Source organism: Phocoena sinus, chromosome 7 (genome assembly GCF_008692025.1).
Source record: "Phocoena sinus isolate mPhoSin1 chromosome 7, mPhoSin1.pri, whole genome shotgun sequence".
NCBI lineage: Eukaryota > Metazoa > Chordata > Mammalia > Artiodactyla > Phocoenidae > Phocoena > Phocoena sinus.
The window spans coordinates 58,590,634-58,614,684 of record NC_045769.1 but is presented as its reverse complement, the minus strand read 5'-3'; the positions used below and the strand labels follow the sequence as shown (position 1 = coordinate 58,614,684).

At 39.6% G+C, this 24,051-nt stretch overlaps 1 protein-coding gene and 1 non-coding gene across 3 annotated transcripts; one reads left to right on the top strand and one right to left on the bottom strand.

Moving 5' to 3' along the window:
* Positions 1 to 9,716: 9,716 nt before the first annotated feature.
* Positions 9,717 to 15,967, bottom strand: ATP5MC3 (ATP synthase membrane subunit c locus 3). 2 transcript variants are annotated; one of them, XM_032638439.1, is made up of 5 exons: positions 13,590 to 13,688; positions 13,291 to 13,402; positions 12,016 to 12,093; positions 10,936 to 11,129; positions 9,717 to 10,242 (listed from the first exon to the last, which is right to left on the bottom strand). In XM_032638439.1, the coding sequence occupies exons 2-5, from the start codon at positions 13,327 to 13,329 to the stop codon at positions 10,128 to 10,130; spliced, it is 426 nt and encodes a 141-aa protein (XP_032494330.1). In that variant the 5' UTR covers positions 13,330 to 13,402; positions 13,590 to 13,688; the 3' UTR covers positions 9,717 to 10,127. The 2 variants fall into 2 exon arrangements, with proteins under 2 accessions (XP_032494330.1, XP_032494331.1); XM_032638440.1 differs by having other exon boundaries at positions 13,291 to 15,967.
* A 1,766-nt stretch (positions 15,968 to 17,733) lies between these two features.
* On the top strand, positions 17,734 to 17,838 carry LOC116757272. Its single transcript, XR_004350918.1, has one exon. It is a non-coding gene; the product is annotated as a U6 spliceosomal RNA (small nuclear RNA).
* The last annotated feature ends 6,213 nt before the right edge of the window (positions 17,839 to 24,051 follow it).

The window sequence follows — 24,051 nt, the reverse complement described above, 5'->3', positions numbered from 1 at the left end:
CGGGAGAGAAAGCAGGAGGAATCCTCTGAGCCCAGCTCCGGAAACCTGGTATTTCCGTTGCTGTCATTTCCCGGCCTTTGGTAGGGAGGAGTGTAAAGCGTAGGTAGGTTCGCACCGAAACTCACCTTCCGGCCGCACTGAAGCCTGAGAAGGACAGCTTCGGTTTAGAAGACGCGGAGTTTGCTGGAAATTACCCCCTAAGCCCTCTACGCGCCTGAAACGGGGAAGCAAGATGTCAGTTTCGAAATAAATGAAATAAGCCTTTACCATGAATGGCGTTTGTTCGAATTTTACTAAGCTGTAGCTGGAACTGATTCCTCTGGCTCTTAGCGCCCAGTACAGTGTATGATGTTAGCATATAATTATGTTCTAAGTAACTTACTAAAAGGAAATACAGTGCCTTCCACTATATCTCCCTAACTTAAAATAGTGCAAGAGGAAAATCCTCCATATTATGGTGTATCCTATTTTATCAATTTTCCTTTACTTAGCAGTTATAGATAAAAATATATCAATTTTAGTAGAGATAATTCCAAACCTTTAAAACATCAACAACTCCGTATTAACACTTGAGAGGACCAAAGGACACCAAATTAATACGGCGTAGAAATAGCACTCTTTCCATAATACTGTCCTACTGCTTATAGGCCGATGCAATGCCTAGGAAATAACTGTCAAGCTTTGAAAGTAGCTGTTTAAAAAGAAGGCGGGGCGGGGGAGCTAATCATTTGATTAACATAAAGGACAAAAAAGACCGTATTTATTGCTCTTCAGTTGACACAGATACATTCCTACAAACAAAGAGAAGTGCTGAAAATATTTCTTAATGTTGTTCTATGATTCTCTTTACAACTTAAATGTTTCGACTGTTAAAGGTAGGGATATTGATTGTTCAATAAATACACCCTAGCACCCTTGAAAAGTATGATGGGGACCCTGCGAAAATTTGCATTAATTATTTATTTAAAAAGCACGTTTTTTCCGGGGCCTTGTTTTCCACTTACTAAGTGATGATTTCTAGTCTATAGCAAAATTATGTATTAAGTTTACATATGAACATTAACTGCACTCAAACATTATCTCCAAACTCAAATGAAACTGAAATTGTTGTTAGATTGTGGGGCATAGTATTTGAGAGTTAATGAACCTACAGTTCAATAATGGTACCTGCCATAAAAGTGACATTGTAATGGCACTGGACCTTTTAGCTGGTTTCTGGCCTCTATACATGTATGTGAGCCAACTCACTCCTCTTTTAAAACTAATTTCATTACTCAAGAGACCTGAAAGAAGCCAAATTGACACTGTTTATGTCTCCAGTTAAAAGTACCATCTCTACATAACATTAGTAACATTGTAGTAGTGTTAGTGTAGTGTAGCACTGATTATTAAAACCTCAGCAGTTCAGATTACTGATGATGAACATGGTGATGGACAAAATGTGTGACTGACAGATCACAGATTGCTCGGTCTAGAATATATTCACTAAAATGTGCACAAATGAGTTATAAATGTTATGGCATTTCAAAGTAGATAGCCTTTTTTTTTTTTTTTTTGCGGTACGCGGGCCTCTCACTGTTGTGGCCTCTCCCGTTGCAGAGCACAGGCTCCGGATGCGCAGGCTCAGCGGCCATGGCTCACGGGCCCAGCCGCTCCGCGGCATGTGGGATCTTCCCGGACCGGGACACGAACCCGTGTCCCCTGCATCGGCGGGCGGACTCTCAACCACTGCGCCACCAGGGAAGCCCTCTCTCTTCAAAATTTAAGCTCCTGGGCTTCCCTGGTGGCGCAGTGGTTGAGAGTCCGCCTACCGATGCGGGGGACACGGGTTCGTGCCCCGGTCTGGGAGGATCCCACATGCCGCGGAGCGGCTGGGCCCGTGAGCCATGGCCGCTGAGCCTGCGCGTCCGGAGCCTGTCCTCCGCAACGGGAGAGGCCACAGCAGTGAGAGGCCCGCGTAACGCATAAAAAAAAAAAAAAAAAAAAAAAAATTTAAGCTCCTTTGAGAAAGAAGCTCTAAGTTACAAAACATATAAGAGGAGATAGAGTACTTAAATCATTTGGGAGAAAGAAGTACAGATTCTTGCCAAGAACTTGTGCCAATTTTTAGAGATTATCAACAGATTGATAGCCGAAAGGATATGACCTAGGGAGACAATTTACAAAATTGACATTTCTATTGATTTGTAAGTGAGATGTGTATTGCAGCCTGTTTTCTCACTGACAGATTAGACCAGTGGTTCTCAAACTTTTTGACTTTGGGACCCTACACCTGATAACAACATCTTAACATAAGTAACACTTTGGGGAAAAATAATTATATTTTCTAAAACAAAAATAGAAGAATGACATTGTTTTCATGTTTGCAAATCGTTATGTCATGGCTTAGTAGAAGATAGTTGCATTATTGTATCTGCTTCTGCATTTGATCTGCTGCAATATGTTTTGGTTGAAGTGTATGATGAAAATCTAGCCTCACAGAACTATGTAAATGGAAAAGGGAGGACCTCATGAACTCCCTGAAAGGCTCTTGGGGCCCTCAGAATTCTCAGACCACACTTTAAGAATCACTGGATTAGCAGTACATTGCAATAGGGAGGAGGAAACAAGTCTTCCAATGAACCAGTTGACAGCTTTTTGAAAGATAAGGAGTCTGAGTCATGACATGCCGGGAATCATAGTATTCTGGTAGTACTTCTTTGAGAAGCACTGTAAACTTTGAATTTTATGTATATACAGATCACCTGGGTTCCTTGTTAAAATTCAGATTCTGATTCAAAAGATCTGATGCGAGGCTACAGAACCTATAGTTCTAACAAGCTCCCAGGTGATGCCAATGGTGCTGATCCATGGACATCACTTTGAGTAGCAATGCTGTAGTAAATTATGATATACACATCACCAGAAAACCTACAGAATGCACAAGTAAGCTTGCGTGTGTGTGTGTGTGTGTGTGTGTGTGTGTGTGTGAGGGAAGTGTAGGATAGGGATAGGTGGAGGAAAGAGAGAAGTATAAATAAATGCATGCTATCTACCAATACTTTTTTAAAAACTATTTAAAAGATGCTATCGTTTTTTATAAATCCTGTATTATGACAATTTTCACTACTACTTGTCAACCAGCAAAGCAAACTAAGGCATAATGTTGCTATGTTTGTTGAGGCAGAGGAGAAGGGTATTAGATCTGAAAAAAAAATAATTTTTCCCCCTAATAATGTAAAGGATTGGGCAAGTAATTGATGAACTATGTGTTAGAATCTTAAGTCCATTTCATTAGCGACAGCATGAAATTATGCAATTTATATATGCTCAGCATGTAGAGAATTCAACAACTCATTTATAATTTCATGTGTAGAAATATTTTAAAAGGCTTTGCAGAGGATAGTACGGCAACAATACAAACTTTTCCTTACTTAACATGCAAAACAAACCATATTGGCTAAAATTATCAAACACAATTTTACGGTACGCGGGACTCTCACTGTTGTGGCCTCTCCCGTTGCAGAGCACAGGCTCCGGACGCGCAGGCTCAGTGGCCATGGCTCACGGGCCCAGCCGCTCCATGGCATGTGGGATCTTCCTGGACCAGGGCATGAACCTGTGTCCCCTGCATCAGCAGGGAGACTCTTAACCACCGCGCCACCAGGGAAGCCTATCAAACAGACTTTAAAACTTGCAGTAGAAGCATGAGATAGTTTATTTGGTTATTAAATGTTATTTCTCATTTCTCTACAATCTTTCCTTAAACTTAACTTCAAGGACATTAATTTCTACCCAACTTTAGCCGCTTAACAACTTGACCACAAAATTTGGTCATTCCTTGGACCTACCTTACTTCTAAGATCTGAACTCTGAAATTTAAAAAATTTGTCTAATTTTTGGTGCTTACTGAAATGGATCTTCAACCTTATTGCAACCTCTGAGCCCTTGATCCCCCCTCTTTTAAAAAAATTTTGATAAAATACACACAAAATTTACCATCTTAACCATTTTAAGTGTACATTTCAGTCATATTATAAATATATTCATAATGTTGTACAACCATCACCACCATCCATCTCCATAACTCTTCTCATCTAGTAAACTAAAACTCTATACCCATTAAACTATAGCTGCCCGTCCCCCTCATTTCCCCCACCTCAGCCCCTAGCGACCACAATTCTACCTTTTGTCTCCATGATTTTGACTACTCTAAGTACCTCATATAAGTGAAAACATATGGTGTTTGTCTTTTTGTGACAGGCTTATTTCACTTAGCATAATGTTCTCAGGGTTCATCCGCAGTGTAGCATGTGTCAGAATTTCCTTCTTTTTAAGGCTGAAAAATATTCCACTGTATGTATATACCACATTTTGTTTATCCATTCATCCATCGATGACACTGGGGGTGCCATTTTAGCTACTGTGAACAACATTGCTATGACTATGGGCGTACAAGTATCTCTTCAAGACCTTGCTTTCGATTCTTTTGAGTATATACCCAGAAGTGCAATTGCTGGGTCATATGGTAATTCTATTTCTAATTTTTTGAGGAACACCATACTGTTTTCTACAGCAGCCATACCATTTTACATTCCTACTTACTGTGCACAGGGGTTCCATTTTCTCCATATCAATGCCAACATTTGTTATCTTCCATTTTTCTTTGATAGTAGCTATTCTAGTGGGTGCTTGGTGGTATCTCATTGTAGTTTTGATTTGCATTTCCCAATTGATTAGAGATGTTGAGCATCTTTTCATGTGCTTGTTAGCCATTTGACTATCTTTTTTTTGGAGAAATGTCTATTCAAGTCCTTTGGTCATTTTTAAATTGGGTTTTTTTGTTGTTGTTGAGTTTCAGGAGTACTCTATATGTCTGGATATTAATCCCTTATCAGATATATGACAAATATTTTCTCCCATTCTGTGGATTGCCTTTTTACTCTGTTGATGGTTTTCTTATTGCACAAATTTTTAAAAATTTTCATGATGTCCAATTTATCTATTTTTTTCTTTTGTTGCCTGTGCCTTTGGTGTCATATTCAAGAAATCATTGCCAAATCCAATGTCCTGCAAACTCTGCCCTGTTTTCTTCCAAGGGTTTTATAATTTTAGGTCTTACATTTAAGTCTTTAATCCACTTTGAGTTAACTTTTGTATAGTGTTAAATAAGGGTCCAGCTTTTTTCTTTTGCATGTGGATAGCCAGTTTTCCCAGTATCATTTGCTGAAAAGACTGTCCTTTCTCCATTGAATGGTCTTAGCATTTTTGTCAAAAATTATTTTACAAAAAAATATTACTCAGCCATAAAAAAGCATGAAATATTGCCTTTTGTAGCAACATTGATGGACCTAGAGAATATTATACGTAGTGAAGTCAGACAGAGAAAGACAAATGCTATATGATATCACCTATATGTGGAATCTAAAAAACAATACAAATGAATCTACATACAAAACAGAAACAGACTCACACAGAAAACAAACTTATGGTTACCAAAGGGGAGAGGGAGGGAAGAAGGGACAAATTAGGAGTATGGGATTAACAGATACAAATTACTGAACATAAAACTAAAACTGATAAGCAACAAGGATTTACTGTATAGCACATGGAATTATATTCAATACCTTATAATAACCTATAATGGAATATAATCTGAAAAAAATAATTGAATCACTTTGCCGTACACCTGAAACTAACACAATATTGTAAATCAACTATCCTATACCAAAAAATAAGACGAGTAAAAATATTATTTGGCCATATATGCAAGGGTTTATTTCTGGGCTCTCTATTCTATTCCATTGGTCTATTATGTCTATCTTTATGCCAGCACCACACAGCTTTGATTACTGTAGTTTTTGTAAGTTTTGAAATCAGAAAGTTCATACTTTTCTTTTTTTGACTTTCTCCACATCTTCCTTTAGTTCTATGATCATCTTTAAGACAGTTGTTTAAAAGTTTTTGCCTAGTAGATCTGCCATCAGGTCTTTTTCAGGGGCATATTCTGTTGATCTTTTTTTCCTTTTAACGAACCACACTTTCCTGTTTCTTTGAATATTTTGTGATATTTTTTGTTGAAAACTGGACATTTGAATCTAATAATGTGGGATCTCTGGAAATCAGATTCTCCTCCTTCCCCAAGATTTGCGCTTTTTATTATTTTTATTTATTGTTGTAGGCTGTCTCTGTGCCAAGGATCAACCTGATGTATAAACATAAGGTCTTCTCAGGTCTTTTCTGAGTCCATGACTTCCCTTGGGCACAAGTGGTCACTGTCCTTACTCCAGCTCTGCACTTCTTTTATTCACATGTACTCCATATCATATACCATACCCTTCCCCTTTTCAAGCCCACAAGTCTCTCTTCAGGAGTATGCTTCAATCTTGTATTAGAATTCTATAACAAAAAAAACACAACATACCAACTTCCCCCAAATCAACTTTTTCCTTGTCATCCCTAAGATAATCATACTAAAAATCAAAGCATGGACTTTGGAATCAAAGACGACCTGAATTTGGATCCTGACTTTGCCCCTTAATGGCTATGTAATTTGGGGAACTGTTTAACTCCTCTGAGCCTTTTTACTCTACATCTTGGAAACCAATCCCAATTTTGCATGGTTGTCATAAAAGTTAAATGACATAGTATACGAAGTCCCTAGGATAGGGAATGGCACTTATTTGATGCACATACCCTCTCCTCCTCCAACTGGTTCCCATCAAATCCTACTGATACAACTTTTGTAGACTCTTTTAAAAAAAATACTCATTGCCGCCATCCTAGACTGGACCCTCGTTGCCTCTCACCAAAGCTACTATAGCAACCACTGACCATTCCTGGCTCCGGTCTATCCTACACTGTTCTTGTATTAAACTTCCTTGGCTCTGGACCTTCAATGGCTGGCTGTGGTCAAATGAATAAAACCCACACTTTTACATCTGACAAATTACATAATTTGGCCCCAGTTTACCTTTGCAGCCTTATCTTACACTATTTCCCTTCCATACCCAGGTTGCTTCTCCCGAACCTTACCACATGCTTTCACTAGCTAAGATACCCTCTTATTCTGGCCTTTCTTCATTCCACCAGTTCAAGGTTTATATTAATTTGTAGAAAAATAACTCTTCTTCATGTGATTCCATTGTTAGAAAACTCTTTCTACTCCCCTGAACATCTTAGTACTTCCTGCCACTCTTCTGGAACTCACCATTCTACTTTGAGTTTTAGCTATTTCCATACATGTCTAGTGTTTGGGGCTAGATGACAAGTTTTTCTTTAGTTCAAACATACTCAAATCTGTATTTTGGGTTAATCCCAAAGGCATTAAAAATACCACATTCCTGCAATGAAGAAAGGTAACAACATGTTACCAAATAAGAAGTATGCCTGGAAATCTGAAATACCTTTAGGTATTCTAAATAAATAGATGAATTAGCACTCTACCACTCTTGGGTGCTCTTGTCTCTTGGAGTTTTTAAACAGGCCAAACTTATCAACATGAAAAACTCATTTGGTCTTCAATGCAAAAATATCTTTATTGGCCTCTGTTCAGAAACTAAGAAGTTAGTGAAAAGCATACACCTTTAATATTTGCTTATAAGGCTGGTAGTACTTGCTGCAAAAATGGCATACAATAAACATTTCTGCTGTCAAATAGATGTATTCTAGTGATGTACTTTCAATGTCAGAAACTTGTTACTCCAAGTAAGGTAAGATCGCCTGTGGTTATACTTCTAAGTTATACTGATTTTCTAAAGAATTTTTTTTTCCTCAGTACCTTGGAAGCCAGGCAGCCACAGCACAATTTCCTTTTCATTCTCAGGGGATTTCCTCAGCTAAGGGCATGTCTTATAAGAAACCTGTTCCAGAATCAATGTTTCAGGCCTCTTTAAACACCAAACCAGCAGTAAGAGCAGGTTTTTTGTTTGTTTGGCCTAAAATGAACTTCTACCAGAGGACTGGTTAATCTAAGTATTTCCCTAGACTTAAAAAATTTCATGATTTTACACTGTGGACTTTGTGTTAATTGTACAGTACTTCTTTGTAAATTGTAGTAAGATATGTATTTTCTTTTAACCATTTTAAAGTGTACAATTCAGTGGCATTCAGTACATTCATAATGTTGTACAACCATCACCAGAACACCGGTTACCCCAAAAGGACCTCCCACACCTATTAAGCAGTTACTTCCCAATCTCTACTCCCACTAGCCTTTAGTAACCACTAATCTACTGTCTCTATGGACTTTTTGGTTTTTGGTGGCACTGTGCAGCTTGTGGGATTTTAGTTTCCCAACCAGGGATTGAACCTGGGTTCTCGGTGGTGAGAGCGCAGAGTCCTAACCACTGGACCACCAAGGAATTCCCCTGTCTCTACAGATTTGTGTACTCTGAATATTTCATGTAAATATTCAGCCTATTGTGCTTGGCTTCTTTCACTTAGCCAAGTGAAAGCACTTTCACTTTCATGTTTTCAAGGTTCACTCATGTTGTAACGCTCATCAGTACCTCATTCTTTTCTATGGCTGAATAATATTCCATTATATGGATATACCACATTTTATCATCAGTTTATCCAAACATCAATTTGGTTGTCTCTACCTTTTAGCTATTGTGAATAGTGCTGCTATGAACATCTGTATATAGTTTTTGTTGAATGCCTATAATTCTTTTGGGTATATACCAAGCTATGGAATTGCTAGGTCATATAATACATGTAATACTTCTTTACATTGCTAAATTCAAATACTGAGTAGTACTATTTAAGAAAAAGGTGAAGGTTCCAGGAAATTATGTAACATAGACTAGGTGATTAACCAACCAGAAAGTGGTAGTAGCTCTAGCTCTTTAGTGTTTTTGACACTTTATAGAGAGTGGGAAGGATACAGATAAGTTAGTGATCCTCAAATAATGTGCTCAAAAATTACCTGAGAAACCTTTTTAAAAATGCAGATGGCTGAGTTTCAAGGCCAAAGACTCTAATTCAGTAGGTCTGGAGCGTAGGGATTTGTACTTTAGACATCCTAGGTGATTCTGATGGAGATGGGTCTTCCCACTGCACTTTGACAAACCCTTGTAGCTGACGGCTCTTAACTGAAATCAAATTAGGCAGAAGGGATTAAAGGAATAAAATGAAGCTTTCCAACTGTCAGCCTAACCTTTTATAGAAACCCTGAAACTGTGATGACAAATAATGTAATGGTACAATATATTTGCTAGGGGGAAAGCTCAGTCTTCCTATAGTAGCACCCCTTTTTTCATTTTAATAGGCAAAATTTGACCAATAAGCAACACGCAGTATTAGAAACAGAATACTATTGAACCAATTGTCATTCTCAAGACTCCTATTATAAACATTTGTTGGTATCAAAGATGAGCAATGCTTTAGCAACTTTTGGCTTTAAATTTAAATTCAGTTTACTTTTTGATATTTGGTTTTTAATGAGAGCCTTGTTTAAGCAAGAAACTAGCTGCTAGTTAGATTGAGTTTCTTTTTAGAAGACAGGTAAGATTCACTATAGACACACAACTACCTAACGTGAGACCTACTGAAAAGTAAAAATCACCTCCCTAATCCCAACACCCATTTAATAAGGCTTCAATTCCTAAAAACCCGACGTGATTTATTTTTAGATCCAGCTGTGTTAAGACCAGCCAGGTTAGTCCTGGAAGGTGATTCTGCTTCCAAGTATTGTAATTCACGTTATTAGCCCTTAAAAACACAAAACCATCTTGAGCAATTAATATCTTGATTTAATTAATCATATTTCATAGAAGCTCAAACCACTCAAACATTTCCCCTTTACATGAATAAACAAAAGCCCTATAATTTACAATGTTCAGAACACTATATAAAAGAATTCCCATAAAAATTACATTAGGATCTTTTCCATCACCAGGGCAACTGCAGTAGTTTCCTCTGACTTGTACAGCCTCTGCCTGAATACATGTTCTTCTTTGTGATGATCTAAACTTAAATTAGGTAAGTACAAATCACAGCAAAAATTAAAGTTTTCATCTTTAATGACTTTGGAAATAACGTACATTTTCATGACACCAATGCTACAGTTTTTGGAGTTACAGTAAGATACACAGAATTACATCCGTAATTAACATGAATGCCAACATTTCAAGCAGTAATTTCTGTTACATGGCAAACAAAATCAAGAAAGCAACCATCAAACAAAAGAGACCCATAGCTTCAGACAAGGCAAATCCCAGGATAGCATATGAGAACAGCTGCTGTTTCAGCGAAGGGTTTCTAAAAGAGACAACACATATCATTGTTACTTTGAAATATAATTTGTATTTTAACATGGTTGGTAAATGTTAAAGAACCAGATTACGAGCGTGAGGATCTTTGTAAATTGGAAAGGACCGGAACAGTGTTTTGCCTAGTTCTCTTTTGGTTCTGCCTTTGACATTCCTTTCTCCTCATTCCTAATCATATGGGGAAAGGGAGGCACTGTCTCTCTATATCAATGTAAGTGGTTAGTCTTCATCCATTTTGAGGGATTCTGACATTCTTCTTATCCCCGTGAAAGTTTGTTCTATACTTTTTAAGATTTATTAGTTTAAAAATAAGGTCTTAAATAATAAAACGGAAGCTGATGTTTTTAAAGCATAAGCTCTCTTAATTATATTCCCACTACAACTTAAAAATTAAAGAGTGCAGACTCTGAAGTCAAAGTGAGTTAAAATTTATTTTCTGACACTGGCTTTGACTTTGGGCAAGCCGTATAACCTCTGTGTCTCTAGTCCTTCACAGGTAAACCAGTGTTTCTCCAAGGCGTGTTGGGAGCAGTGAGATAACTGCATGCAAAGACCTCAAAATATAATGCAAGACACAGACAGGCACTTAATACAAAGTAGCTATGATGATTTCACTAGTTTCCTAAGTTTCCAATTATTTCAAGCATGTTTTTAAACTAGTTTATTCGGCAACAGGAATTACCTGGCGTAACCAATGATGAGGCTGCCGAAGACTGTGCCAATACCAGCACCAGAACCAGCCACTCCTACTGTTGCAGCACCTGCACCTATAAATTTGGCTGCAGTATCAATGTCTCTGCTGACTGCACTGGTCTGGAACTCCCTTTGGATTAACTGAGACACACCATTCTGGGCCCCATTAAATACCGTAGAGCTCTAGAGAACAGGAAATAAAGGCAAAGGTCAAATCAGCAATCACAGTTAGCTATTTTAATTACCGTACTGTCAAAATGATAACCACTTCTCTATTTTTGTAGCTGAGTTTGAATAGGTGGTGTGGCACAACAGAAAAATCTGGGGCTTAGAATAATTCCCATCTTGCAGAATAGGAACAGCAATATCACACTGCATAAGGTTTTTGAAAATTAAGAAACGGTGTACGTGCATATGCTTTTATTTTAAATAAATTAATTAATTTTTGGCTGCATTGGGTCTTCACTGCTGCACTTGGGCTTTCTCTAGTTGTGGCGAGCAGGGGCTACTCTTCGTTGCAGTGAGCGGGCTTCTCATTGCAGTGGCTTCTCTTGTTGCAGAGCACGGGCTCTAGGTGCGCAGGCTTCAGTAGTTGTGGCATGTGGGCTCAGTAGTTATGGCTCGCGGGCTCTAGAGCACAGGCTCAGTAGTTGTGATGTACGGGCTTAGTTGCTCCACGGCATGTGGGATCTTCCTGGACCACGGCTCGAACCCATAACCCCTGCATTGGCAGGCAGATTCTTAACCACTGCGCCACCAGGGAAGCCCTGCATATGCTTTTTAATAGAGTAGCTGTTCAGTAACTGTTGCTATCATAATCTTAAATACAGGCAACTCAAAACCATATACTTAAGTATATATACTGACTATGTTTCTTAGCCAATTCAGGTGGATAAGTTTTGGATACAGAAGTTTCTTTCATTGGCTCATTCTCTGCAAATTTTTTGGATGAAAGGGTGGAAAGGACCCTCTCAGACCACTCATTAATGAGGTTTTTCCCCTTCACTTTAATCGAAACCATAAGGCTTATTTGGTAGTGTTACTTAATTTTTATTATTACTACATTTACCTCTCCAGTCCTAGCCTCTGGTCGAGATAACACTGATGCAGAAATTGGTCTGTATGCAACTCTGGATCCAGCTCGGATCTGTTAATGAAAAAAGATTCCATGTATTAAGTAAAAATACAGATAAAACTTCAATGACCCTTCTTGCACCAATGAATTCTAAAAAGGCAAGCTGCAAAAATGAGTAAGAAGAATTATGACTTTCCTCTATTGATTCTTATCTTGTCTGTTTGGTCATTTTTCAAGGCACAAAGCAATTTTAATAAAATTGTTAACGCAATTTTAAAGCTTGCTTCATAATGTATTTGTGATATCCTGAACAAAACTTCTAAGAACAATTAGTTAAAAAGAATAAGTATTGCTTTTAAAATTTTAATTATTGTAGCACCACAATTCAGATCAGAAAACCAGCAATAAAGACCTCACATTCTTTGGTTAAGTTTAAGTGGATCAACAAGTAGGTACAACAGCACTATAAACAGCGTGTCATTTTAAATAGCCCATTAGTTAACATGAGCTCCCGCTATTTCTAGGATATTCTTATATGTCGATTAATCATAGAATTAAAAAGCAGCTTAAGCAATTCCACATCAGTGGAAGAACAATAGTTGAAATACTCTGACCATAAGGACACGTTCCAGTCCACCTTCTCCGCCCTTGAGTGTCCACTAAATTAAGGTCACAGAAAACCCCTTCAGAACCAAGACCTGATTCTCTAAGACAAACCCCCGAGATCTTCACTTCATCAAGTGTCCAAAATGGTTTTGGAAATAACATCCCAGAAGCAGGAGGGGAGATTTTCGGGTCCTGCACCAGCCGCCTCCGCCCACACAGGGTGAGGAAAGTCCCTCCCTCTGCAGCAGCGAGACTGACCTACAGATCAGCAAGTGAGAGTGCAGCCGCGACGCTAGGCCTCAGGGGCCCCCTCCACCCTCCACTGCACCCCAACCGTCGCGAGGCCGCGATCCAACAGGGTGTCGGAGGAGGTGGGGTGGGGGGCCGCTCCGGAACGAGGGGCAAGAAGGGTTTGACCTACACCGAGCTGGGCCTGACAGCTAGGCCTTCGGCGTTTCTCCACCCCGCGAGTGGAGGGGAGGAGCGGAATGAGAAGCCCCAGGAAGAGGAGGAAAGGGAGAAAAGGACACAGAGGTTATGGGGCTAGGGAAAGCTGTCCCGAGAGGGCGGTGTGTCCTGCCCCGAGGTGACCCGTTCAACAACGTGGACGCCCAGGCCAAGTGGTCGGGGCCTCGAGCCCCCGGCCCAGCCTGGGCTACGCACCAGAGCTGGGGTGCAGGCGAGCTTGGCGCAGGCGAACATCTTGCACTCTTCGGGGCGGCGCGGCTGGAGGACTTGGGTGACAAACGACTAGGGCTCCTCTCCCGCTTCCTCTCTGCGGAGGCAAAGAGGCTTAAGGTCAAGTGCCCTCCGAGGGCCCGTCCTTCCACCCAGGTCCCGCGGGCTCCCGTGCACGCGGTCAGCTCGGGTCCCGCGCCAAGCGAGGCGACAGCAGAATGAATGGGTCCCTCCTGGGCGCGGCTCCACCTCGGCCACGTCCGGCTCCCGCACCCTACGCTTACCTTCCCGGGAGGTGGCAGCGGCCGAGTCAGCAGAGGTCGAAGGAATGGGGCTGGATGCGCAGGCGCGGTCCGGCTCTTATCCGCGCCGCGGCACCCGGATGCAGAAGGCGGGGAATCGGGTACAGCTGGGAAGACGCTCAAGGTCACCGTGTAACAACTTTATTGGTAACCAGTCGGGAAAGGCAGCGACAGCCGCCCGGAGACGGACTGAGGAGCAGAGGGTGGCGGAGAGACAAGAAGAAGAAATAAAGACCAGCCCAGGCAGAGAGAACCGAACAAGTTGTTTCGCCTTTGATCTAGGCTGGTCGGAGGATAGTGGGACTTTGTCTTTCAGTTGATGAGATTTGGCCTTTTATCAGTTCCTAGGTCCCTTTCATAGAGGAGCTCCCTTCCTGGTCATTCTCCTCTGTGAAATGGGACTCAATGTGGGGAAACGGTTCATTCTCTGCTTGGCAGAAGCAGTTAGGGTTCCCAGCAAAGTGAAAATACATTTCTTTAAAGGAATCTGGAAAAGGTTCCAGAGTCTGGAATAATCTTTTGGGTGAAAGTGGGCCTGACCTACTGGGACAAAGGAATAAGCAAATGAATAGATCTAAGAGCTTCGTGACTTGGGCACAAAATTGCCTCTTGGTAAAGTGAAGCAGGTCGGTTTTTCAATCCCAGCCCCATGGTTGGGAGAATTAAGGGATTGTAAATGTTTTTTCATGTAGAGCCAGGGACTAAAGAAAGTCTGAGTTTTTTCAAAACTGACCCAACTTTAACACCTGTTTTTGGTAACTTTGGACTTCAGATGAATACAGAAATATCTCAGAAAAATGGCTCTTTCTGGACTTCTGTTAAGTCCTTGAATTCTGTAAATCTGACTTAATAGTTCTAACAAGTGGCTATCAGAGGTGATACAAGTCAACATAAAAGAATAAATATCTAGTGTGCCCAGATGATGGGATGGCTGGGGACTGAAATCCTACCCACTTGGTCTACAGCCCTGGTACAACATGGACCCAGAGGATCACTTCTTTTTCTAGTTGGCACAAAGGTGCAGTATCACCTAGCAGTAATCCTGGGGAGAAGCCCTCAGAACTAAAATTTGAAGAGTGAATAAGAGTTTGTCACTGATCTAACTTCACAGAAAAATGCTTCAAAATCACACACGAGCTAATCATTTTAGTTTCAATCTCTTTTTAAAAATTAATTACTTTTTATTTTTGGCTGTGTCAGGTCTTAGTTGCAGCACGCGAGATCTTCGTTGCAGCACGCAGGCTTCTCTCCAGTTGCAGCGTGCTGGCTCTCTAATTGAGGCGTGTGGGCTTAGTTGCCCCGTGACATGTGGGATCTTCCCGGACCTGGGATTAAACCCATATCCCCTGCATTGGAAGGCGGATTCTTAACCACTGGACCACCAGGGAAGTCCCCAGGTTCAATCTTTAGCCCATAAAAGAGATAATGCATACGTGCAGTTCAAAGAGAAATTATTAGTGTATTTTCTCAAGTACTCAGTTCTTGCCTGAAGTATGTGGTAAGATGTCCTGTGATGCTTAAAGTAGAATAAACAATAATGCTCTGTATTAGTCAGAGTTCTCCAGAGAAACAGAACCAGCTGGAAGAAAAACTGACCTCCCTCAGTAGGATCCTACAGGTTCTGCTTCTGTGGAGAACCCTGAGTAGTACAGAGCACTATTGTTTATATATAGAGAGAGAGACAGACAGACTGACAGGATAACCATGAGGAATGGGCTTATGTGGTTATAGAAGCTGAGAAGTCCCATGAGCTGATGTCTCCAAGCTGGAGACTCAGGAAAGCTGGTGGTAAAATTCAATTGGAATCTGAAGGCCTGAGGACCAAAGAGGCCAGTGATATAAATCCCAGTCTGAGAAGATAAGATGGAATGTCCCATACCAAAGCCAGACAAAGATGTCACAAAAAAAGAAAACTACAGGCCAATATCACTGATGAACATAGATGCAAAAATCCTCAACAAAATACTAGCAAACAGAATCCAACAGCACCTTAAAAGGATCATACACCATGATCAAGTGGGGTTTATCTCAGGAATGCAAGGATTCTTCAATATATGCAAGTCAATCAATGTGATACACCATATTAACAAACTGAAGAATAAAAACCATATGATCATCTCAATAGATGCAGAAATAGCTTTCAACAAAATTCAACACCGATTTATGATAAAAACTCTCCAGAAAGTGGGCATAGAGGGAACCTACCTCAACATAATAAAGGCAATATACGACAAATCCACAGCAAACATCATCCTCAATGGTGAAAAACTGAAAGCATTTCCTCTAAGATCAGGAACAAGACAAGGATGTCCACTCTCACCACTATTATTCAACATAGTTTTGGAAGTCCTAGCCACAGCAATCAGAGAAGAAAAAGGAATCCAAATTGGAAAAGAAGAAGTAAAGCTGTCACTGTTTGCAGATGACATGATACTATACATAGAGAATCCTAAAGTTGCTACCAGAAAACTACTAGAGCTAGTCAATGAATTTGGTAAAGTAGCAGGATACAAAATTAACGCACAGAAATCTCTTGCATTCCTATACACTAATGATGAAAAATCTGAAAGAGAAATTAAGGAAATACTCCCATTTGCCACTGCAACAAAAAGAATAAAATATCTAGGAATAAACCTACCTAAGGAGACAAAAGACCTGTATGCAGAAAACTGTAAGACACTGATGAAAGAAATTAAAGACGACACAAACAGATGGAGAGATATACCATGTACTTGGATTGGAAGAATCAACATTGTGAAAATGACTATACTACCCAAAGCAATCTACAGATTCAATGCAATCCCTATCAAACTACCAATGGCATTTTTCACAGAACTAGAACAAAAAATTTCACAATTTGTATGGAAACACAAAAGACCATGAATAGCCAAAGCAATCTTGAGAAAGAAAAACAAAGCTGGGGGAATCAGACTCCCAGACTTCAGACTATATTACAAAGCTACAGTAATCAAGACAGTATGGTATTGGCACAAAAACGGAAATATAGATCAATGGCACAGGATAGAAAGCCTAGAGATAAACCATAGGAACTATAGGAATAGCTACTACCTTTGGCTGAGGAAGAGTGAATAGTAACGAAAAACTTAGAAATTTAGAGGAGAGGACATGGCTGTCACAGGAACTTGAAGTTCACTTGTGGTGAAGAAACTTGCTGAAGGCACGGGCCACAAGTGAACCATGAGGATTGCCGAGGTGAACACAAACCAGGCCTCTGCTGCAAGCCAATCCACCTGAAGAAGAAAGGAAAGTCCTTCCTCCTCTTCTGGCCTCACAGTGTCTTTCCAGTGCCCTCTATTGGCGAAGCCTAACATTTTGCCAGTTGTCATAGCAGAAATGCCTATTGGGTCCAGTTGTAGAATAGAAACAAGGCATAGAAAGATGGATTTCTAGTGGAGAAGTCATAAATTACTAACTAGCACAGATGGTAAGATTCTCAAGGGCAGGGATTAGGTCTAATTTGTATTTATGTCTTCCACAGCACCTAATGTAGAGTATTAAACATAGTAGTCACTCAGTAAAGTTTGCTCAGTAATAAATAGGGTACTTAGTATATTCGAAGTAATTTGCAGAAACTTTATTATTCTCTTTTAACTAAAATTTTAGGCTGTTGGGAAAAATTGAAATGACCTCTAGAATTTCTTTGTCTTGCTCATACTGCAAAATTCAAACTTAGAGAACTTGAGGAACGTATTTTTGCTTTGTGGCATGAATTTGTTCAAACAAACATTTTTTCTGTGCCTAAGAAGGATTCTGTGTGTATATTCTCATGTGCCTAAAGAATTCATTAAAAAACAAAACAATAAAGCCCTTTATTGACCTATTATATGATACAATAGAGTATTGGCAGGAATGGGACATCAGCTGAAGCATAATAGGCCCTGGGCTGGGTTGTGAGGTAGGCAAGGTCTGTCTGTGGTCAACCTTTCACTTCTTTTCTCAATGCCTTTGGTCCATCCTTCGGCAACTTACTCTCTCTGCCGGCACCTCGTACCTTCTTGGTGTCTCCTGGCTATGTTAGGCTCTCCATGGTGGCACCTACTGAAGCCATCTCTTTCCAGGCAGTGTCCAGCTTCTGAACTCTTACCCATGTAAAATCTAACTTATTGCTTGCTTCAGCAGTGCATATACCAAAATTATAATGATACAGAGAAGACTAACATGGCACCTGTGCAAGGATGACACTCAAATTTATCACGTATTCCATGTTTTAATAATTTGCTACCATTTCCCTCACAGGTGGGGAGGGATGTGAATGCATCTAAGAAAGGGAGAGAATTACAAATGCATTTCCTGTGTTTAAAAAATAGAAGGTTCATCGATGGTTACCTATGGTGGAAGGAATAGATTAGAACAAGAATAGAAGCTAAACCTCTTTGAATATGCTTTGCTTTCTGGATTTGAATTTGGAACCATGCAAACCATTTATAGAAGTAAAAAAAATTTTAATCCCTACAAATTGAAAGTAAATGAAACAACTGAATTTAACTGCATCTAGTCGGTAACATAACCACACATTTACTTTTGGTAAGTACAAAGAGTCTACAAATGGATAAAAAGACAAGCAACTCCTAGATCATCTGCTTTATGCACGCCAGCCTCTTTGTTATTCCTGCAACATGCCAACCATATTCCCCTGATAGAACTGCACTTTTCATTCCTTTAGTTTGGAACACCTTATGTTTATGGCTTAACCTCCACTTCATTCAAGTCTTTGCTCAAGTCACTTCTTAAGAGAGGCCTTCCTGGATCCCTTGCCTAACCTTATATTTCTCCATAGCAGTTATTGCTACCTGGCATTATTTACTGCTTGTTTGTTTGTAGCTCACATTAGACTCTAAGTCTATGAGGACAGGGACTTTGTTTCGTTTATTGCTGTATCCACATAGCCTAGAACTTGCTTGGCCCACTAATAGGTACTCAGTACATTTTTGAGCAATGAGGTTGGAAGGAACTATTAAATTTTCTTCACATACCTCTGTATTATTTGATATGTTACCATAAGCATTGCTTTAAAATGTAAAAAACCAATATGTTAGGAAAGTTTTAATACTTCATAATAATTGATAAATGTATTATATTATCCCTTCTATGGCACTTGCATTAATGAAACCAAAGGGAAGCATTATTTAATGTTGAATTTCAGTTTTTGGTGATGGGCTTCGGTGTACTTTTATATTCAAACTCTAACCTCTCCATGGTAAGGCTATTCCTGTTTGAAAGCATCACGTGGGTGTGGGTGTGGGTGTGTATACCTTCTTATCTATATGTTGGCTGGAGTTTCTTGTATGTGATAGGAAAGTATATTGTCAGTTTCAGCTGTGTGTGTGTGTGTGTGTGTGTGTGTGTGTGTGTATATAATTTTTTTTTTTCTGGCTGTGCTGCGTGGTATGTGGGATCTTAGTTATCTGACCAGGGATTGAACCCGGGCCCACAGCAGTGGAAGCACTGAGTCCTACCCATTGGACCACCAGGGAATGCCCTCGGCTATATTTTAAGACAACCAAATGCAAATGTAAGTCCTTATTCTCCTTCGAGAAATTAAATCCATTCATAATCAATGGACCCAGATATTGAACTTACCGTTAAGAGATAAGAGATTTCACAACACTAACAAAATGTTTGAGAGGACTTCTGCTTATCAAGTTTTTTGCTACTCTAGCCTCAGTGAGGTCTTTAAGGGTCATATTTCTAGTCCTAGTGCTATGTGATAAATGAAGGTCTTACATCAATTTAGGGAATTACAGGGTTTCCATATGGTACAAGTGCCCCATGCTGAGTAATGCTTTGTCTTCTTTCCACTTTTGGATTATCGTGGCTCTGTGTAAGAATAATATGGTTACACGGCATGAGTCACTCTCCTTGACCACCTCTTACATCACTGATTTTAGTCAGTTATTCCATTACTTTAGTCAGTTATTCCAGTTTGTTCAGACAAATAGTCTCAGACTTTTCCTTACCAATCTCACCTATCTAAGAATTTCTGATCTATGGGCTTTACTACCAAGGTTAGTTTCCTATGTCATGTCCCCAAGCCAGGGAACTTGGCTTAAAGTAGTGATGGCTCTGTATTAATTTTAAGGGAAGCATGGTTTTCAGAGGCAAAATATCAAGGAGACACATTTCACAAAATGGGGTCTATAAACCTTAAGGTTCATTTAAGCCTCAAGGATTAAGTTAGAGTGCTTGCTGAAATTGCCTTTCTTGATTTGAACTAGAGGAGAGCATATGCAAAATGTGTACGTTTTAAATATAGCAACTTGTATTTGAACTTGAAGTGGAAAACATGGCCAGAAAAACACCAGTGGTCAATAGCTATAGGAAAAGCAAAGTTCATAGTAGATAAAATCTTTAACTTAGAGGGTCCTATTCCCTCATTGTGATGAGAACATTCCAGTTTGGAAAGTCACACGTGGAACTTCTTTTATCTGGTCATATTTTTGCTCAGTCTTATACAGTATTATGGGGCTGGTCAATCATTCAGGAGAATGGCCATATATTCATGGTAGACACAGGTTACTGAACTGCAGATCCTACCAGTTGCTCCAGGTTGTTCTCTGGTGAGATTCCATCTACGTTTCTTGACAATTTAAGGGAGTTCTCTCAGCTTGTTCTACCAGAGAACTCCTACCAGCTGAGGAATATAAGCAGACCCCCTATAGGAGTACAGCCTTAAAGGATCAGGGAAGCTTTTCAAAAGGCCCTGTTCTATTTTACGTTAAAAAAATCCTGCAATGTTTATATGATACTCTATTGTAGAAACTGAGATAATTTAAAATGCTTTAAATTACCAATTAAATTACTTAATTCTCCCCTTTATTATTCTTCAGTGAAACTGATGTACCAGGAGATAGGTCGTGCTAGGAAAGCATGGTTTTGCTCACTTCTTACCCAACCATTGCCTATTTCAAGATTGCAAGGACCTCAGCTTTAGGAGGAAGGATTTATTGTCAGATAAATCCAGATAAACTTCCTGTTTCTGATCTGCTCAACCCATGGCCTGTGGCCATGGGTACATTAATAGAGGGTACATTAATACACAACAATATGGTATGTATTATATACCAGGTAGATAGTCCACCTTTCTGAAAACGTAACTCAACTGGCAAATTGTATATAATCCTTTTATTAAGATCCTAACAATTTTAATTTCTCAAGAGTTAACTTTAATCAAACCCTTCCACTACACCGTTTCCTCACTATCTTTCAACCTCTTGGCAAAATATCTTAGTGTTTTTTACATTACATCCTACATCTGATCAGCATCAGTTAACCTCATCTGATCAACAGCATGACAGCATGTTCAGAGCTCTGGGGAATGAACTGGAAGGGAGGGACCAGGTTTAAGGAGTTCAGGTTAAACTCAGGGTCTGAAGTGGTAACTTCTTCCCCCATACAAAGGCTGTGACTTTTTCAGATAAATTTGGAGGGTGCTTTTGGTAGGCAGAATGCCCTTCCCCAAAGATGTCCATGTCCTAAACCCCAGAATCGGTGAATATGTTACCTTAGATGGTGAAAGGGACTTTGCAGATGTGGTTAGGTTAAGGGTTTTGAGATGAAGAGATTATCCTGGATTATCTGGGTAGGCACAATGTAATCACAAGGGTCCTTATAAGTGAAACAGGGAGGCTGGATAGTCAGAGAAGGAGATATGACCCTAGAAGCAGAGTTGGAGTGATACAGCATGAGAAAGACTCTGGCTGTTACTGGCTTTGAGGAAATGGAAGAAGGCCATCAGCCAAGGAATTCAGGCAGCCTCCAAAATCTGGAAAGGCAAGGTAATGGATTCTCTCCCAGAGCTTCCAGAAGGAATGCAGCCCTGCCAATACCTTGATTTTAGGCCAGTGAGACCCATTTCAAAATTCTGTCCTCCAAAATGGTAAAATAATAATTTTGTGGGTTTTTTTTTTAAGGTACCCAGTTTGTGGTAATTTGTTATAACAGCAGTAGAAAACTAATACAGAGGTCAAATTTTGGTGATTCCAGGCATGGGTCAAATCAAGGAGATGGGATGGGGCCTTGACTTTGGAATCCAGGCAGCCAAGGTGCCCAGTGTTATGTGGCATGGGCCATTCATTATGGATCTTAGTTTAGTACAAGGCCTGGGAGATGAGTAGCAGGGGTGTGCTCTGACAGAAGAGGACATGATCTCCAAGAGCATAGTAGGTATACTAGCCAGCTTACTGGCTATCCTGGGCACCCAAAATTTGGAGGACAGAAAAAAAGCCAGGTACCCAAGAAACTGAACAGAAGTATATCCAAAGAGAAGACTGATATCTCTAGGCAGGAAGATATAGGAAGCTGGTCTATAACAGTACTGCTGAAACGCTCTTGAGCATAAAGCAACAAAATATACTTTCTGAACCACAGTGACTTCTAGAAGACTAGAAATAGCTTTCCAGGTTGGCCTCCAAGTTGCTCTTAGGGTAGAAAACCTGCAGGAAGAGGGCAGCTAGAGGAGAATCACTAATGATAGGCTGTTGGCCAGAAAGGGAATAGAGGGAGGGTCAGGAAACGTGGGCCAGTGTCAATTCAATGATGAGTCAGGGTCATTGATAGCTTATTGCACAGTAAAAGTCACAGGCTTCCTAATTCATACTTTTTGACTATTCAGAGGTCTGGTCTAGGTGGTACTATGAACTAAGTCTAGACACATTCCTTCCTTTCTTTTCTTCCCCCACTGAGACTACCCTATTTAGGCCAATATCTCACTAGTACTACTCTACTTTTTTTTTTTTTTTTTTTGGCTGCACGGCTTAAGGGATCTCAGTTCCTCAACCAGGGACTGAACCCAGGCCACAGCAGTGGAAGCGCCGAATCCTAACCACTAGACCACCAGGGAACTCCCATATTACTCTTACTTAGTCTACTTGTCTCCATTTTTGGTCCTTCAGATTCATATGTTATTCATTCATTCATTCATTCAACAAGCATTTTATTTATTATGTATAATTGTGAGACTCCTTTCCATAGATATTTTCTTTGCTGAGAATTCTAGAATAAAATATATAGTAATTAATGTAAAGTTAAAAGCTTTCATTTTTTTCTGGAACCCTGCTAGTCAGTCTGCTATTAAAATCCTCTGGTCTGGCCAAACAACCATCCTCCAAACAGCCATTGCATAAGAGCCTCTTTGTAACTGGCTGCTTTGCTTTGGCAAAGCTCACAGGGACCTCTTCAGTTACCTCTTACATATATCAACAAAACATATGCTATGCAAATACAAGTGAAGGTTAAAACAAAATAAATAGGGGGCAGGCTAGGTGGAATGTTAAGAATTAGGACCAAGTTTTCTTAACTGTCTCTATTTGCTATTGTTGCTCCAAGATTATCTGGACAAACAGCATTTCCCCTGAGATCTGCTAATTCCTTGCCACATTACAGTTCTCCTGCCTTGGAGTTCTTATTTAATTTGGACCTCTAGCATACCAGAATATAGACCCTTGGCTTACACATCCCATGCTTTGACATCCAACCAATTTTCTCTTAAAAACAAAAAGAAAAAAAAACCCACCAAAACTATCCTTCTAAAATTATATAAGTAATATATGACTACAGGCTTGTAAAAATCTAAACAGTATAAAATTATAGACAATAAAAACTATAGCTCTTATATATCCTCCTCCCCAATATTGTTTTCCTTCTCAAAGTAACCATTACTAACCGCATAGTGTATACCTTTCTAAATCTTTCACTGTATTTTTACGTAGTAGTATACAAATTTATGAATATAGTTTTACATTTTCTTAAATAAAAATGTGTATCTTCTTTTCAATGAATAGTGCTGGGAAAACTGGATATATATGTGCAAAATAGTGGGACCCTTACTTTATGCCATATACAAAAATTAATTCAAAATGGATCAAACACCCAAGTGTAAGATCTAAAACTATAAAACTCTTAGGAGAAAACATAGGAGGAAATCTTCATGACAAAGGATTTGATGATGATTTCTTAGATATGACACCAAAAGCACAGGCAACAAAACAAGAAATAGATTAACTAGACTTCATCAGCATTAAAAATTGTATGCATCAAAGGACACCGTCAAGAGAGTGAAAGACACATGCACAGAATGGGAGAAAATATTACAAATCATATATCTGATAAGGGATTAATATTCAGAATATGTAAAGAACTTCTACAACTAAACAACAACCCCCCCGCAAACAACCCAATCCAAAAATGAAAAAGGAATTCAATAGACACTTCTCCAAATAAGATATACAAATGGGCAATAAGCACATAAAAACATGTACAACATCACTAGTCATTAGGGAAATGGAAATCAAAACCACAAGATACCACTTCATACCTATTAGAATGACTATTATCCAAAAAATGGAAAAAATTGTTGGTGAGGATGTAAGGAAACTGGAATCCTGGTGCACCAATAGTTGGAATGTAAAATGGTATAGCTGCTGTT

Coding starts and splice junctions, on each gene's coding strand:
- ATP5MC3 (XM_032638440.1), bottom strand. CDS start 13,329: ATGTTCGCCTGCGCCAAGCTCGCCTGCACCCCAGCTCTG. Junction 11,130..12,015: donor CAGAGGCTAGGACTGGAGAG/GTAAATGTAGTA, acceptor CCTGTTCTCTAG/AGCTCTACGGTATTTAATGG. Junction 10,243..10,935: donor CTCATCATTGGTTACGCCAG/GTAATTCCTGTT, acceptor TGTCTCTTTTAG/AAACCCTTCGCTGAAACAGC.